This window comes from Cololabis saira, chromosome 16 (genome assembly GCF_033807715.1).
Source record: "Cololabis saira isolate AMF1-May2022 chromosome 16, fColSai1.1, whole genome shotgun sequence".
Classification (NCBI taxonomy): Eukaryota; Metazoa; Chordata; class Actinopteri; order Beloniformes; family Belonidae; genus Cololabis; species Cololabis saira.
Window position 1 is genome coordinate 19,350,264 of NC_084602.1, and position 18,005 is coordinate 19,368,268.

The 18,005-nt window shown below is 40.7% G+C and overlaps 1 protein-coding gene across 2 annotated transcripts in view; it reads left to right on the forward strand.

The window, feature by feature from the left end:
- The window catches only part of rcan3 (regulator of calcineurin 3), a 50,148-nt gene that overhangs the window by 12,074 nt on the left and 20,069 nt on the right, over nt 1-18,005 (forward strand). The window contains exon 1 of one of the 2 annotated variants that reach the window (XM_061743362.1): nt 13,520-13,826. The exons of the other annotated variant lie outside the window; for it this stretch is intronic. Coding sequence (XP_061599346.1) covers nt 13,740-13,826 — 87 coding nt within the window. The 5' untranslated portion in view covers nt 13,520-13,739. Of the gene's footprint in view, nt 1-13,519; nt 13,827-18,005 lie in introns of those variants that run through there. 2 annotated transcript variants of the gene reach the window in all.

The following is an 18,005-nucleotide window of genomic DNA, read 5'->3' on the forward strand; positions in this document are numbered from 1 at the left end:
ACGCCTTCAGAGGACAGCTTAGAGAGAAATAATTGTTTTGCCCTTTGATGTGCGATTATGACCATTTTTATGTTTACGGTGGGTTAAATCAAACAACGGCTTGTCTGCCTCAGACACATTTTACCCCACTCCCCTCCTTCCACACGAGCTGATTATAAAACTGCAGGATTAAGGATGCTGTGTAAGCAGCTATGTTATTTGTTCTCATACCGGTTCCTGTGATTCTATTTAAGTCACGATTATTTTCTGATTCAATCAGTCTAAAAATGGAAATGTTCTTTGGGCGTCAAGAATAGCACAACAATGGAATATGATCTCTTATTTAACTGATGCCAAGAATAAATTGACTCAAATTGAGGCATAAATGCTGTCATCCAGTCCATGAAATTGAAATATGTTGTGTAAATAATTGCTTTTAGGGATGATGGTCTAAAAGCAAGGATCGAGCAAATAGAAGTTTGCAAGGGATGAATAAAAAGCAGCCCTATTTGGATGTGCTTATCTTTTTCTCTATTCTTTGCTCATTTTTAATTTTGCTCATGGTGGTGACTGTCTACTTCAGTTTCATTTATTTCTGTTTCTCCCCTTCATTTGTTAATTGTTCTTCCAGAGTGCTGGTCTAATTGTCATTTAAGTCTCTTTCTGTCTGAATTTTGCATCTGACTCACCTGAGACGTCAGCTGTGTCTGCCATTGTCATTTTGGTGACGATTAGTGGCATTCTCCTCCTCTTCTGTGATTCATTCTTTCAAACCCCCACCCCGCTGCAGGAAACAACCCCAACCAATAACCTATACGTATAAAATGGAAACATTTAAATCGTTCAATAAGCCAGGCCTGTCTCCTTCTGTGGTTGCATGTTTCCATTTACTGTTAGAATATTATTACCTGAACCTGGAGGGGTCATGGAAATTTGCCCAACCAGTCTACATGTGCTGTGTGGTCCTGGAGGAGGCATTGCATCGTGGCTCTCGTGGATCCCTGTGGGGGGTTCCCCATGAATATGGGGTACTGGAATCCCTTTTACGGGCTGTTTGATCCCTGTACAACTGGTGTCAGAGCTTGGTCTGCATTGCCAGTAGTAAGTCTGATTCATTTCCAGTAAGGGTTGGACTCTGCCAAGACTCCCCTTTGTCACAGATTCTGTTCATTACTTTTATGGACAGAATTTCTAGGCGCAGCTGAGGAGTCTGGTTTGGGGACCTCAGCATTGGGTCTTCTTTTTGCAGATGATGTGTTTCTGTTGGCTTCATTAGGCCCCGACGTGCAATACTCACTGGAGAAGTTTGCAGCTGAATGTGAAGTGGCTGGGGTGAGAATCAGCACCTCCAAATCTGAGACCATGGTCCTCAGTAACGACTGGAGTGCCTTCTCCAGGTTGGGGACCAGACCCTGCCCCCAAAAGCAGTACAAGTATGTTGGGGTGTTGTTAACGGGTGGGGGAGGAATGAAGCAGATTGACAGATGGATCAGTGTGATGTCCACAGTAATGTAAGTGCTACATTGAGCCTAGCCAAAAAGGAAAGCTCTCCATTTACTAGTTGGTCTACGCTCCTACCCTCACTTATGGTCAGGAGCTGTAGGTAGTGACAGAAAGTAGTGGCCAAAATAACTTTCTTCCACCAGGGGTCTGGGGTCTCTCTTAGAGACAGGTTGAGAAGCTTGATCATCCGAGAGGGGCTTAGAGTAGAGACTCAGCTCCTCTGAATCAAGATCTGGTTAAGATGCCTCCTGGTTGCCTCCCTAGTGAGGTTTTTCAGGCCTGGAAAAGCTTGTAAAAAAAAAAACAAAACAACTGACAACATTTTGACTGGTATATTTAAAAAAAAATTGAGCAACTGTAGCCTATGCTCTGCGTGACTGAAAAGAAAATTTAAAAACAGAGCTTTAATATGGACATGAATTGAACGCATCCATGAAAGAATATATTTCAATGCTTTAAAAACACCAGTCACCAGTGCTTGTAAAAGTTTTCCAAAGTTTTGTATATAGTGGAATTCATAATGGCTGTTATAAACTGTATTTAAAAATTGTCTTGTTTTAGAATAAAAAACATAGTGTGCTGGTTCAGCATCATCTGCTGGCTTTAATAGATCCAGCTCAGCTCAGAGGGTATAAATCCAGTTTGTAGTAGAGTTAATAAATATCACTCGGCATTTGGAAACACTGGTTGTCATAATATTGAGTGTTCACAAGCGCCAACTGTTGTTTATGACAACCTTTATAATTGCAGACAGGAAATATTACATAAGTTTTGTGATAAAATTGAACAAACTATGGGCCTGATTTACTAAGATCCTAAATAAAGAGTACTAAATTGCGTGTGCACTGAAAAAGTTTGCACGTGTTGTTGTTGTGTGTTTTGCGGGTGATCAACTAAGATTGCGTGCGCAATTGATAACAGGTGCAAACCGCAGTATTTAAATGAGGTGTTGCGCGTCTTACGGTTTGCTCCATGGAGAGTCTGGATGGAAAGCAGGATAGTCGCAAGCGCAAAATGAAATTTAGAGTTAGAGATATTAGTGGAAGAGGCAAATAAACACATTCATGAACTACAGCAAAGCAATTTAAACATTACCAAAAGAAACGCAATATGGGAGAAAATCTGCGATAGAATAAATGCAGTTGGTAACACAAAAAGAACGGCAGATGAGGTTAAAAGAAGGTGGCAAGATATAAGGCGAAGAACTAAAGAAAAAGTGGCCTTTAATAAAACTTGTGCAACCATTTTTAAAATAGCATGCAGCAGAATAAAGACTCTCTCTCTGCGTATTCTTTGATTTTGGCGATGTCGCCTCCTTGCCACAATAACAGCAGCCATCGGTGCGTAATGCTGGGCAGATTAGCACCTTCCTTTCGAACGTATTAAATACAGACGCAATCACAATCCCCGCAATAACTTTCAGGCTTGGTAAATCTCATTGCGTTTGGTAAATGAACCTATTTGCATTTTCCCCTCCCAGTATTTAGCGCTTTCTGGCGGGTACGCCCCATATTGATTATTTATCAGGGCAAAAGTACTAAATGAACAGCGTGTGCTATTTTGCGCATTTGAGAGGCGCAGTCCTCTTTGCACGCTGTTAGTAGATCAGCTGGCACATTGGTTTGCGGGTGATGTCAAGTTTGCACACGTTTTTTACGCACGCAAACCTTTAGTAAATCAGGCCCTATGTCTGTTAACCAAGGTATTATACAGACATTTTGAACCTCCTCTAAAGGGTTCTTTAAATGGCACTGGAAAATACATTATGCCATGACTGTATGGTGGCCTGAATGAGCTCTCAACTGGCTCGAGCCAGCACCAGAACCTGGTTCAGGTTTTTGAAAAGCATTACATGATGAGGCACACACCACCGTTAATTCTCATATTTTGACATATTTCACCTGTACCTTACTGGTTACATACTTGTGTGAAACATTACCTTTGGATTTGGACATTAAAATGATCTGTTATTTAAGATTGTTTTGATTAAAATGAATAGCAGTACAATGTTTGATTTCTAATTCCTGGAAAAAAAAAAAAACTTGTTTTTTTTTGCCGGACTGCAGGGCCTGGACCCAAAATGCAGGAGAACATGAATGCAAGATTAATACGAAATTAAGCCTTCCAATTTAAGCCAAAGGTGCTGCCATGATATTCATAAAAAACGAAAACCACAGGGAAAAATTGAGCAAAGGGCTGAAAAATGGACAGAGAAATGAGAAACTAGGAGATTAAGGAAGAAATTCGAGATAATACATAGACACAGGAGCTAATGAGACACAGGCCTAAACACTGAGGCAGAGCAGAATAGTAACAGGATGCAGGCGGAAGACCCAGACACTTTCAAAATAAAAACAATGAAAAAATGCATGCAGAAAAGAACACCAGAAAGCCAGGATTAGGAATTGGTAATTGGATGCAGTTGTTAGACTTTGGAGATTTTGAAGCCTGCCTCATAATTAGTATTGCGTTAATAGGTTTCATAATGCATGATTGAATCTCGTAATGTCTTGTTGGGTTGCTTAAATTGCATGAACTAATTGTTTTATTTTGAAAATTCCAACATTTCATAACGGTAACTTGAACTGTGTGAGACATTGTGCAGTTCTGATTACAGTACAGTTTGAACATTACTATCCCTGGTTGGTTTTTGGTTGTTTAAAAACAGTTCTGAAACCTCTTAGGTTTATTCCTTTTTAATTCAGTGTTCATGTGGACCAAAGTTGAAGATTTGCAATATCATCGTACCATCTAACCACTTTTGCTGACATAAGTTGCCACCAGGATCCCACAGCTTTAAACTAGTGTTCTGAAATGTAGGAATTAGAGCATTTTTGTCCTCTGGTCCTGGGTCCTATGACTTTTTTTCTTTTCCTCTTTGTTTGCTTGCACCCATTTCTCAGAGCTCCCTGTTGTCTCTGGTCTGGAGCTCTGAGAAAGCCTCAGGTCGCTGCCTGCCCTTGTTTTTCTTTCTTTCTTTTTTTTTTTTACTCTTTGTTATTTCTGCTAGTCTAGCATGCGAGTCAGAGAGTCTGCCTTACCCATCCAAAGATTTGACCTGATTTTTAAGGCAAAGCAATCAGCAGAACCATCATCACGTGCCAGTCTGTGCTTCCTCCTCCTCTACCTCTATACACACACACACACACACACACACACACACACGCACACACACGCACGCACACACACACACACACACACACACACACACACACACACACACACACACACACACACACACACACACACACACACACACACACACACACACACACACACACACACACACACACACACACAGAGCAATACAGAAGCTCATCTCTGCAGCTCCTAAGCTGCTGGACTGAGTTAAAACGCTAAACAGATGCTGGTGGCCCACCAGATGTGGGCTGTGAACCAGAAACATACTATGCTGTCAGTTCGCATGTTTTCGCAGTGTCTCTGATGCTGTTTGTAAAACAGCTTGTGCCTAATGCAGCTTTTGTTATTTTATTGCAAACAAGTTTAGATGTTAGATGTCACATTGCACAGAAAGTATATTTTCTGATCACAACATTCAAAAAACATAGTCTATCACATCATTAATTTATGTAAATTAACTACACAAAGCTACATAATCATTATTAGATATAATCTGTCAAATCAGTCTCAAATCAATTTCCCTTCGGGGATTAATAAAGTATTTTGAATTGAATTGAATTGAAAACCCTTTTATTTATTGCATGAACATGTTTTTTTTTTCATACCAGAGTCTGAGTGAATCACCTCAGGGTATCAAGTAAGTCGCTACTGAAATCCAGGAACCACATACTGTATAATTCCAACTCAACAAGCCTCACTTATGTCTGTAGCTGGTCTTTCGTTTTGCAGCGGGATGCAGGCGTGGCCGTCTTTGAAAAGTGTAGCCTGTGATGGGAGCTTACACTGCGGCTCCCAGGACTTCAGCTTCTGTTGTAACCCGGTGTTCCCTGCCACCGATTAAGGCCGTAAATCCTTTGCTATGGTCATTCTCCTCTGTTTCTCCGAGTTAGAGGGTGAAGACGATGGCACCTTGTAAATCCTTTTGCTGATTAGTCAGGCTGGCCATGTTCCTTGAGGTTGCAGGCGTCAGGTCAGGAGGATCACAGCTGGCGTGATTCCTCATCGTAATTGCATTCCCAAAGTAAGGGATTTCTGTCAAAGCGTGTTTTTAACACTATTTCCACCTCGTTTTCAAATACACTCATCTAATATTCCGGTAAAAATGTCTCAGTTATAATTTATTTTCTCCACCAATCACCAGTTAATTGAATAATCATTTACTGTACGAAATATCTGAAAATACTGGAAAATCCTCATCAATATTTCTTGGATATCTAGCAGACATGTTTACATCATTTGTTTTGTTTTACATAACTTTGTTTCGTTTTCCCATCTTCCATTTCTTGCCAAGAGAACATGGGACAAAAAAACCCCCCAAAAAACTGTGAGGCGAGGCTAAGACAAACTGCATTCCCACACAGTGGTCATAAACTGAAATTAAACGTTCTTTAGAAGGAGGTCCAAAGGACAAACAGCCAGTGTTGTAACAGACCGTTCCAGTGACTCATATCATGATGTGGTGGGGGCTTTCTGGTTGTGGAAAACCAGATCAGTTCTTAAAAGGTTGTAAATTTCAGCCACTTTAAAACTGGCACAAACATCAGCCAAACATCTGGTTAATGTGGTCCAAAAAGGGGTAAGAGAGCTTAAATCTCACGTGATTTTTCCATTTTTTCTCAAAGTATTTATAAAACAAAAACGATGTTATGATCTTAATCATGATGTTAACTTTATGACTTTACTATTCTCTTTAAACAAACTTTACATGCTGCTGTATCATTGACCTTTGAGAAAATTCCTTTAGGTACACCTCTACAAAAGCAAGCTGAATTCAAACATGTTAGATCTTCTTTAATTTTTCATTTGAACATGTTTCCAATTCTTTTATCATTAGAGGCCAAGTGTATCAACCTAAACAAGGTCAGCTGACAATTTATTGCACAGAATTTGTACTGTTATTTGACAAGGGGTCCAGGGATGAACCTGCTGAGATTAATTCCAGATATAAGTCTTGATTAGTCCAAATATTAATAATCTTACACCCTAAAACACCCATAGAGCTCTTTAAGGATCACAACCAACTTAGGTAAAGAAAGTTAATATGCCAAGAGTTCCCATTAGATTTTTACTGACATGTCACTTAATCCTGATTGCTCCATGTAAGTCTATGATGTCATGATTTTAATTAAGAGGACGGAGTAACAGTGAGGGTTTTCCAGTGGGAGTTGTCTATTAGTGTTAATTAAAGTTTGGTTGCCAGAAGTCATGTAAAACTGTCAGCCTTTTTCACATCGGAGTGGTTCAACTCAGCAGCAGCCACATTCAGAATCCCAAACACCAGATAAAACACATTTGGGGCTGTGCGCAGGTGGTGATCCAGGCTACTCGTGTTTGTCTTTTTTCATGTGATGACTGAAGATGAAGCATATTCATGCCTTGTATTTTCAATCATCTGCTCACTACATTTGTTCCATCTACACCCATCCTGCCTCTCATTGCTTTTCTCTTCACCCTTGCTCTCTCTTACCTACACTCCTTAGATCTGTCTCTCTGCCCTGCAGACATTCTTTTATCCTCCCATCCCTTTGTCTCCCCCTGGCTCCCTGAGCCTGTACTTGACTGCTTGCTTTATAAATAGCTTGGCCTAGATTACAGCAGCTGCATTGGCGCTGGCACCATGGGTTGGTTCGGCTGGGCCAAGTGAAGTAGCCTGTTGTAACGGGAAGTTGGCAGTGAAACGATGGCGTGCATGTGTGTGTTTGTTAGACTGTGTATAAATGCAGGCATGAAGCTGCAGCCTATTTGTACGCTCACACTCACCTGATTATGGAGTTGGACTATTATTTCTCTATGCAAAATCACATACACATGCAAATGAGGATCACTTATCTGTGAAATAGATGCATTTTTGTCAAACTGCTCCTTAATTACTGTTGCGGATAAGTAATCTGTGCAAATGTTATTATGCATAGTTCATCTCTCTATGTGTGTGCTTAAACATGCGTGTCTGTACTCTGAGCATGCGTAAATCACTCCACCGTGATGATCCACTGCCCTGATTTCCCTCCCCTGCCCCTCTGCAGAGCTCCTCTACAGAATACAAATTCTGTTCATCACCAAGTCTGAATACCAGTCTCACCCTCTTCTTCATCTCTCACAAAATGCATCATGCATGTCAAAGAATTTCTGCTGTTCTGTTGACTGAGTGCTTTATCCGATGACTCATACTGCCTATATAGTCATCTATTACCGCACAAAGACGCTGGGCTACAGTAAAAGGAAAAAAAATACACTCTCAAAGATTTCCATAAATATAACACACACTTTATATCATCATGTTTTAATATATTTATTCATTAGCATTTGCATAGCAGGATCTTAATCACAAACAGTTTCTTTTTTTTTTCTTTCTTTTTTTACTGCATCACCAGTAAGTTAGCTGCTGCTTAAGCAAATGGATTACACTTAAGGGGATTGTTCTATTTTAGGAAAGGCACTTTTTTGAGGGGCTGTAAGAATATTTTGTTTCCTTTGGACAGAGCCAGGCTTGGCTTTTTCCCACAGTCCTGGTGCTACGTACTGACTGAAGAAAGCTATCAGTCATCTCATCTAACTCTCATCAAGGTCGCATGTATTGTATTGCAGGCATTATCCTGCAGTCCATTGTGCAGATCTTAGATTGAGGTCTTATTTACGTGTGTAAATTTAACTCCATAAACAAGGTATCTTTTTGTGTAAAGTAAAAGTACTCTTTGACGACAGAGTAGAACACCCACAGTTCTATGAGTAACGACTCGTAGAGGTTGCAGTATCTCTAGCCGATGGCTGAGAAATGAGCTTCTACTGTTCTCAAAAAAAAAAAAAGGAGTGTTGTTTGGGGTGTGTTGGCTGAGATCTAACAGAGAATTGTGAATGAGGAGAAGAGAATTGAGAATGAAGGAGAGGAGGAGGAGGAGCAGAGCTAACAGAATGAGGCCAGAGCAGAGGAAAAGTGCTTCATCATCTAGGATGATCCATTCCACTCATCAGGTACCGCAGAAGTGATCCAAGGTTTCATCCACGCAGTGCTTTGATAACTTTAACCTTGCCTTCAACAACCATGATATATGGTATGAATACTTCACTGCTTTCAAACAGGAGCACTCTACGAAGGTATCATATCACAACAATATATATTTGTTTTTGAGACTGATCCCCCCCCCCCCAAACATGTCTTCAGATTGTTGGAGTCGAACCTTTTGGATGCAGATTAATTAATAAGTAACTTTTCTATAAAATTCATAACTGCAGAGCTTTTCCCTGAGACACAAAATGTTTTACAAAAACGGCATTATGTGCAGCAGTGAATCCTAACTGGAACAGGTTGAGCTATATTTTGTTTCACTTGATTAAATCAGCCAGTTTGACAACAGCCAGGGTGGCGTTTGATGGTGATGGTACAGATAGATGGATAGATACTTTCCTAATTCCAAGAGGGGGAATTTCCCCAGCTTGGGATCACAAGGCATCAGCAAGCATCTGCTCTGCTGAAGCTTTCTTGAGCGGGATGGTGAATCTCTGCTCTCCCTCTGTTGACCCAAGACTATGTAAACACGGGTAAGTGAAAAGAGAATTTTCCAACATGCCATAAATAAATGATCGCAACCTTTGGCGAGCTAAGACTACAGTAGCTTTCAGAAAACAGAGTGTATTTAAAAGTAAAAGAGACACAGTCGCACTGCTTTATTATATCTGAGTGTGTGATTAATGAGCTGTGGGAGTGACTTGGAAATCATAGCTGAACCTGTCAAGTACGATCTTCTGTACTGCATATTCTCAACGCTGTTAGTTGAAGAAATGAAACAGATTCGCTCTGAGCAGATGGAGCATCTGAGAGTGCTGTTCAGACTTATGCCAACGCGTTAGTGTCTAATATGTGGCGGGCTTTGGCGCATATAAGTGGATTTTTTTCCAGACTGAGTGACTGACTGACTGATGCTGTCTGCTGGACGAATGTCACAGTCATCCACACATATCTTTCTCATGTTCTCCGTCTGCTCAGTGTGGACAATGCCTGACACACTCGGACATAAATAGCCCTCACTGCTTAGAGCCTCAATATTAATGGCTCACGGGGACTTAGCTGTATCAGCTGTTCAAGCAATTATTATTATTATTATTATTGTGATATAAAGGGCGGGAGAGAGAAGGATGATACGAGTGATGGAAAGAAGACACGGTTTGTTATGCAATGACATAATGGCTGTGGGAATTTTGGAAATGATCGGTCCTCAGCCGCATTGGAAACTCAGATTATCAGTGTAATGAAGAGAAAGTGGCTGTGGCAGCAGTGTCACAGTCAGGCTCATCAGCTGCTTCACTGCGAATGATCAAGAGCCACGGTACAGTTAATCTCCAATCAACAAGTCAGCAATATGCATACTCAGCTCGCAAAGAAATTCTTTCAAAGTTTTCACGTCTCAGTTATTCCAAATGGAACATTTATACACTTCTAATTTAGGCATTGCAGCCCTAGGTCAGATGCTAACGGTGTTCAACACTCCGTGCATTAGCGTGACAGCAATTAAGTCATGTTGTTTGTCTGTTGCTCCTGGATCAAATCATGCAGCTGACATGCAAGGTTATGCAATCCGGTCTTGACTTGGGGGGGAAAAAAAAGATGTGCAGTGAAGACACATGGATAGGCTATTTAAGGTAATGATATGGTAGTGCAAAATAAAAAAAGAACACTCAAAAATAGCTCTTAGATTAATTTAAATGCATTTTTACCTTTGGTTTTGGGGTGAATTGCTAAAGCTTCTCTCTCACTGAGCAGTTCAGATTTGCAGGGTACTGATGCTCCATCCTTAATCTGCATTACCAGACTATTACTATAGCAGACTACTAGACTAGGAGACTAGTAGCAGACTACTTATTAAATTTCCTTTGGGATTAATGAAGTATCCATATATATATATATATATATACAGTATGTATCTACCTCCTAAACAACATTCAATAATAACATTTATTTCCATCCAATCACACTGTTATACATGCATGCTCACAGTGCAGCATATCGTTCCTGCACTAGCTCATGGTGCATTTCCGCCAGATGCAGCACTATTAAGACTTTTCGCAAAGATCTAGTATTACCTTGGGATCTCTAGTAATTCAAAAATTACGCATCAATGTCTGCTTTTTTTACGCAGTGCATTCACATGGGATAAGTGAAGCCTGTGTTTTACTGTAAATTACAGATAGTAATCCCCAGATGTGTCCTCAAGGCGTTGTATTTTGCCAAACAAATATCATCTAATGAACAAACATTGACTCATGATATGAATTCATGCCTTTTTTGTGCACAATTGTGGAAAAGTATCGAATTGGAAGCATATTACTAGAAAATTTCCTCGCAATAGATGCCTCGGGGCAATATGATAAAAATGAACTATTGCTGATATACAGTAGGGTATCTTATTGAAGGTGGAATTTTTACCTTACATTACATTCACATTACATAAGTATCATAGACATCCTCTTTAATTATTGCAAATTACTGCAGGTCCCCAGGTAATACTAGTCCAATGTAAATAGGAAAAGTGTCTGCATAACAGCTAAAACAAGAAAAATAAAGTCTGCAGAGCTTGTATTTCCATGTTGTTTGCAGTGTTGAAATGGTAGTTAATTTGGTTTTATTGGTGGTTAGCAACTCTGTGAGGTATCTTCTGGTGCCGGTCACATGATTGGTAAATCTTGACAGTGGAGCAAATCATGAGATGAACTTTTTTGTTCATCTTTATTAGACTGCAATAATTGCATTTACTTATCGAAATGGGCTCTGGGGCAACTGCGGTTAACACAGGTGGTTAGCACTTGGTGCCTCACAGCTAGAAGAGTTCCTTGTTCAAATCTGCGTGGGGTTTGCATGCTCCCCCGTGCTTGAGTGGGTTTTCTCTGGGTACCCCAGTCTCTTCCGAATGTCCAAAAACATACATATTTGGCTAATTGACTCTGAATGGCCCATTGTAGTGAATATGTATGGTTGTTGGTCTGTATTTGAACTTGCGTCGGATGCCTGAAAGACCTGTGATAGGCTCAGCAGATCACAATGACCTTGAGTAGAAATAGGTGGATATAGATGATGATGGATGTAGATATGAAGATGTCTTCATCTTCAGGGGTCAAACTCCCTGAAGTTATATAGTAGTAGTATGTCGTTTTCGAGCCTTGTGGCCCATAGAGCCGGTGTTTATCTCCGGTTTCTGTAGCGCAAACGAACAGGTGGTACTAACCACCCCCAGGATAGGACGCTAGTCTATCGCTGGATACTCCCCCTAGCAAAGCTAGGTACCCATTCATACACCTGGGTGAAGTGAGGAAAACCGAGAGTAAAGCATCTTTCCCAAGGATGCACAAAGTGACGCCAGTGCCAGGGTTCGAACCCACGATCTTCAGATCATGAGCCCGAAGCCCCAAACACTAGGCCACTTCGCTCCCCCCCGAAGTTATATGGTATAACTATAACAAAAGTTTGACGCTTTAAATGAAAACCTATTAATGTAGATAGGTCCTCTATTATCACAGGTACACACAGTATCATCCAGCTTACCTGTGCTGCATTTGTTGCACCTTGGAAGTAGGTAACACAAAGCTAAAATGCCAGTTCCAAAAGAAGCACACCCCGAATAAGGGAGAGCCGGATTCCGCTGCTATTACGAAAAGCTTTAAAACATGTTTGAAAAGTGATCTTTTCTATTATATATCTAGAATGTTTTGGCCAAAACATATTACAAATACAAATATAAAAAAAAAAAAAAAACTGAAAATTGTCAACTTTTTGCCAAACAGCTTCAAAACTTAAACATAATCAGCAATTGTTGATCTGTCATGTTAGATAGTAATTATGGTCTGATTATGTTTTTGTAAATATATGAGCTCTGTTGTCAGTAAAGGTGATTAAAAAAACATACACACACAGAGGCTGTGGGGGAGCTGGTGAACAGCGGGCTCTGCACTAAAGGACCACATTACACCCGTCATGAAATCACTTCACTGGCTTCCAATGAGTTAAAGGATAGAGTTTAAAATCTTACTGCTGGTCTACAAAGCACTGAATGGTCTTGGACCAAAATACATGGTTGATCTGTTAGTTCCCTATGAAGCTCCCAGACCCCTGAGGTTCATCTGGATCTGGTTTGTTGTGGTTCCCAAGAACCAGAACCAAGCAAGGTGAGGCAGTGTTCAGTTATTCTGCTCCTCACCGGTGGAACAAACTTCCTGTAGACCTGAGGTCTGCTCCAACTGTCAGCTCCTTTAAATCAGGCCTAAAAACATTACGTTTACTGAAGCTAATCTTAAATTAAATACTTACCTGCTGTACTCTACTGCCCTTACTTTTTACAACTTGTGTTTTTTATTATTTTACCTCTTTTCTTATCGTTTTATTTCATTTATTTGGTATTTAAGCATACTCTTAAATGAAATACTCTCTGAAAACCATGAATGAGATGTGTGTACATGCTGTTCTCTACTGCCCTTAGTTTTCAGCAACCTGTGCTTTTTATCATTTTACCTTCTTTTCTCATAATTTTGTCCCATTTTATTTGTTATTTACTGTTTAATTGTGTCTTGCCGCTTTTAATGTCGATGTAAAGCACTTTGAATTACCTTGTGTTGAATTGTGCTCTATAAATAAACTTGCCTTGCCTAAAGCGGTATATGTTATTTGCCTATATAGATCCATGTGCATGTTTTTTTTCCCCAAATGGTTGTGACGAGTTGTTTCTTGTTTCTCCAGCCTCTCTGTGAACATAAATACACCAAAATACAAGCCGAAGCGGAATAAACCGGACGGTGAGTTCTGCAGTGCGCCCAGCACAGTTGATCCAGCGCTGTAGTGGCGTAAAGCCCGGCGAGCGAGAGGCTGGTGCTGACGTCAATGTGGAGCAGGAGGGAGGAGGCAGGGCAGCAGCAGCCGTGCAGGAGCGCGTCTGTGCGGCTGCTGCAGCATCACTCAGAGCAGCAGAGAGGTGCAGAGAGGAGCCCATCCAGCAGCTCTCAGCTCCCACAAAAACACACCACCACCAGGCTTTAACCGCGGCTTTAACGAGGAGACATTTCCCTTGCGGAGAGGAAGACACAGGCTTTTTATTCTGTTCGTTTTTTTTTTCCCCTTCTCCAAACCACGCAAGGTAATGCCATCGATAAATATGAAACTGGAGATGGTGACCATCATCGCCTGCGAAGTAGACACCGAAGTGTTTACGTCAGACAAATTGCAGGTACGGTTCACCCTGAAAAAAAAAAAAAAAAAGAAAAGAAAACGCACGTTGCAAAAAAAAAAAAAAAAATCCTGACTTTTGCCCTTGTCTTGTGGTTGTGCAGCAGTTTTTTCTCGGCTGCGACTGGCTGACTGCATGCTGTCCTGTAAGCGAAGTGCATGCATATATCCGTGACGTTGAGTTGAGCCCCCTCTCAGACGAGGATTTATTTTTTTTTATCAATGGGAGCTCTTGAAGACGCGCGTCCAGCTCCGAGTTTATTATTATGAAGTGCACGGATGCTGGATGATTTGCAAATAGAAAAAAAAAAAAAAAAAACAACGGATTGACGTGGCAAAAATATGGCAATGTATGGATATGAAGCTTCTTGCTGCGTGGATTGTTGTGACGTTATGAGGAAGGTGTCAGCGCCAGGAATTAGGAGAGGATGCGTCAGATGAATGAGAGGGTGTGATGGATTGAAATGACCATGCAAGACGTGCAGTGGGAAGAAGTGGGGCCGTTTTTATACGCAGTCTTCTCGGCCTGTATGTCACAGCATTGCAGGTGCACCTGGTTAGACTACCTGTAACAGCTAAAGGAAGGCTCTCTGATACAAATACATCCAAATGTACCATTAATCCTAAAAGCAGCTGGTGTAATTCATATTTACATATGCCTATACTGATGAAAATGGACTTGGAGTACCAACATTTAGGATTGATTTACTCCAAACACTGATTATTTTCAAATCCCTTATGATATCTCAAGATATATGTTGCTTGTCAGTGACCTAGGAGACAGCTGAACATAAATGTCTAAAGTGAATCTCAAGTCCCTGCTTCCCCTGGCTCTAGAAGATGCAACTTATGGGGGGTATAAGGCCACAAAAATGTCCTACTATATACTTTGTAGCTCCACTCTCCTACTGAACCCATTTTGAATCAAATACCAGAATATAGTCTCTGTTGGCTGTGTGTTTTATTTATTCATTACCAGCGAGACAGACAAAAAATGTGTGGGAGGAATGAAAGAAGAACTAAAACAAAAAACAACTCCAGTGCAGCTCAAGAATAACTACAGTCAGCACAGAACCACTATAAGCCTGTAAGTGCTGCTCTGCTGTGATGATGGCTACAATTATTTTCCAGAAACTAAAATTCCCAGTCACCATAGTGTAAAGCATTTTTTTCCCTCTTTGAACTGCATCTGCATGTTTACCACTAATCCTGGGTATTTGCCTTGTTGTTTTTGGGATGACCTGCATGTGCTTGTTACTTTATGTGGCTGAAAATATCCCGACCTGCACATATGATCACTTAAACAATGCAAGCTGACCACTGACTCAGCTCGTGGTGTGAGTTTTCCTCCCAGTGAGCCAGGCAGCTGCTGTGTTTGCTCCGAATACTCATTACAGTTTCTAACCACTGCAGACCAGCCAAGATGAAAGGCACCAATGTGTCACCCTGCAGTTGTTTTCTAATTATAGAGACCATCATCCTCAGGATTTTTCCAAGGAATGTAAATGACCAAAAAAAAAAAAGAAGCTTTTTTTGTTGCTCTGTGGAGCTGACAATACTTTAAACCATGACTCTTAACTTTGGAGGAGAGTGTAGGATAAGTCATGTATTTCATCGTGATGGTATTCTCATCAGCTGTCCTCCCCAGAGTGACTTCACACAACAATGGAGCAGAAGCATTCACTGATGCATCCCGTCAAACATCTCGTCCTCGCACCTCTTGCAGACCCATCTAAAGAAAAAACGACTTGCTTGCAATACAATGAGCTCACAGAGGGCTGACTTTCGAATGGCACAAAAAACATTACTAATCTTTGTTTTTGGCACACATGGCAACGAGGATCGCAGAGGGAGATGACAGATTAATGCAAGGCACGTGGGGAGTGTCCTCTGTTTGAGCTCGCACACTGTCAGCTTGCTCTTGTTTTTATTATCATTTAGCAAGATTTGGGTTCTTCTGAGGATCCAATTTGTATTAATATAGCATGAATCATCATGTTGGATAAAACGATGATCAGCCTCTTGTTTTTGTGTCAAAGGACTATGGTTGAACCGATGTGCTGTATGTGGATTACTACTGTTTTGAAGATAGATTAGGCTTTTCTATCTGAATGGGGGTCATAAATAAAGTTAATAATGGGTTTTTAATTAGAGGATGTGCTTTGTAAAATGTCCATGGTGTTGTAGAGCTATTGTTTTGACACTATTGTAATGGGTTGCCCACACCCTGGCTCAATCCCTGCTGGTCACACCATTAATGAGTCCAACAGAGATGTTGGGGTCAAGACAAATTGTTGTTAATGGCAGGTCTCATGGCAAATAAGGCTGTTATTCCAAAGTGCTTGCTTGCATTTTGGAGAAAAGAAGAGGTGTTTTGGTAAGGTTGAGTAGGACCAGAGTTGCAGGTTCACAGCAGATGCAATAATGAGTGTATGCTGGTCACAACACTATCATTACCTGAGAAATCTGACAGAATCAGCACATGGTAGCAAAGGACATGTGCTGAAGGTCAATGCATGTTTACAGGCTATGAGTCTATGAGCGCACGGGGAGTGATGCAAGCCTTTATTGCTACCTTGCATGTTGATTTGATGCTGGCATTCATTTACTCCTGTAACCCATTTATTTATCTACTTGCAGGTGAGATGCTTGCCTGTTATTTGGCTCTTCATATACTTATAAATAATTAACCAGTTGGCTTCCTCTTTCTCCTTATAAGGGCTTTTTCTTGTTTCATTTTGTCACCAAACAAAATGTGTTAATTTTTACTGTAAGCCGTTAAACACATCAAGGTTTCGTAACAAACAGAGTTTGGACTTTATGACAACCTGCCATAAACACTACAAAGGCAGCATCTCAAAACAACAAAGGACAGCAGTTTTCGAGTCACGCCCACTTTGCACAGACAACTGTAGTAACACTGACACATTCATACACTCTAGTCACTCACTTTAACCACAACAGTGAGTCAGCAGACTCTCAGACCTACAGACAAACATGTCAGTCAGCAAACACAGCAACTCCTTGAAGAGGACGTCAGGAGTTTCCATCCACCTGGGTCACTTTCCGTTTGTCCCCCCTCCTCATCTATCTGTCTGACTCTGCTTATCCTTAACTTGTGTCATACGTCTGCTCCCAGGCTATATTGTTCCAGAAGTCATGCTGGTTATTAGAAAAATAGATTTTTGTGGACTATTTTGCATTTTGACTTTCAGAAAAACTGAAGAGTGTTAGCGAACAAAAGTGTTTCCACTTTACCAATTTATGATTTTATTTTTGGGCATAATTTTCTGTTCGTACAGCCCCAACAGCGTTATTTAAGCTTTATGTTATTTTCCTGATTCCTGATAAACAGAAAAAACTTAAAAAATGCAGTTTTCAGAGAAGATAAATTGCTATGACATGATGAGATGCTGAAAAATGTTAGGCTTGACATATTTGACTGAAAACTTGCAGATTTTTTATTAATATTAAAAAAAAATGGCTAAAAATTGAAAGATACTGCCCCCTCAGTAGTCTGCACATTGGCCATTTAGTCAGCAGTCTTCTTTATCTTCATTAAATCTTAAATGTCTAACAGTGACAGTAGAGCTCTCAGTTTATACGTAATTCCTATCTAAATGTTAATGTGATATCAGACTCGTGTTTAAAAACCTCAGCATGATGCGCACTGACCAGCTGTTGGATGACAGCGAAATGCAGGAGTGCAGTGGGCGGACAGATATGTAGACTATGACAGGAGATGGTGATGGTATCGTGTTCTGGAAACTAGATCTGCGTCTTGGCAGGGTTGAGCGATCCCGGGTCTGAGTGTTGGGCTCAGGTGTGCACTGCTCTCCTCAGTATGGCCGCTAGGCAGGTGGAGATGGGCATTTCATATTGACTTGAAACCCAAGAGATGTGCTCGGGTTCAGGTTTCAGGTAAAGGTTGGAGCCTTGTCCGTTATGGTGACGTAAAACAAAAGGACAGTCTCCCTGCTGGGGAGTCTGGTTACCACGTGGCAAGTTTACAAGCAAAGCAAAAGGCCTTGCAATGGAAGGTAAAGACCCACAATGTATCTGCTGGGATATATGAACAGGAAATACCATCATACAATGATGACATATAACGACTTTCTTAATGTTCAAAGAGACTAACTCTCTTGTCAAATGTTCCCATTTGATTTCCATACCAAAATAA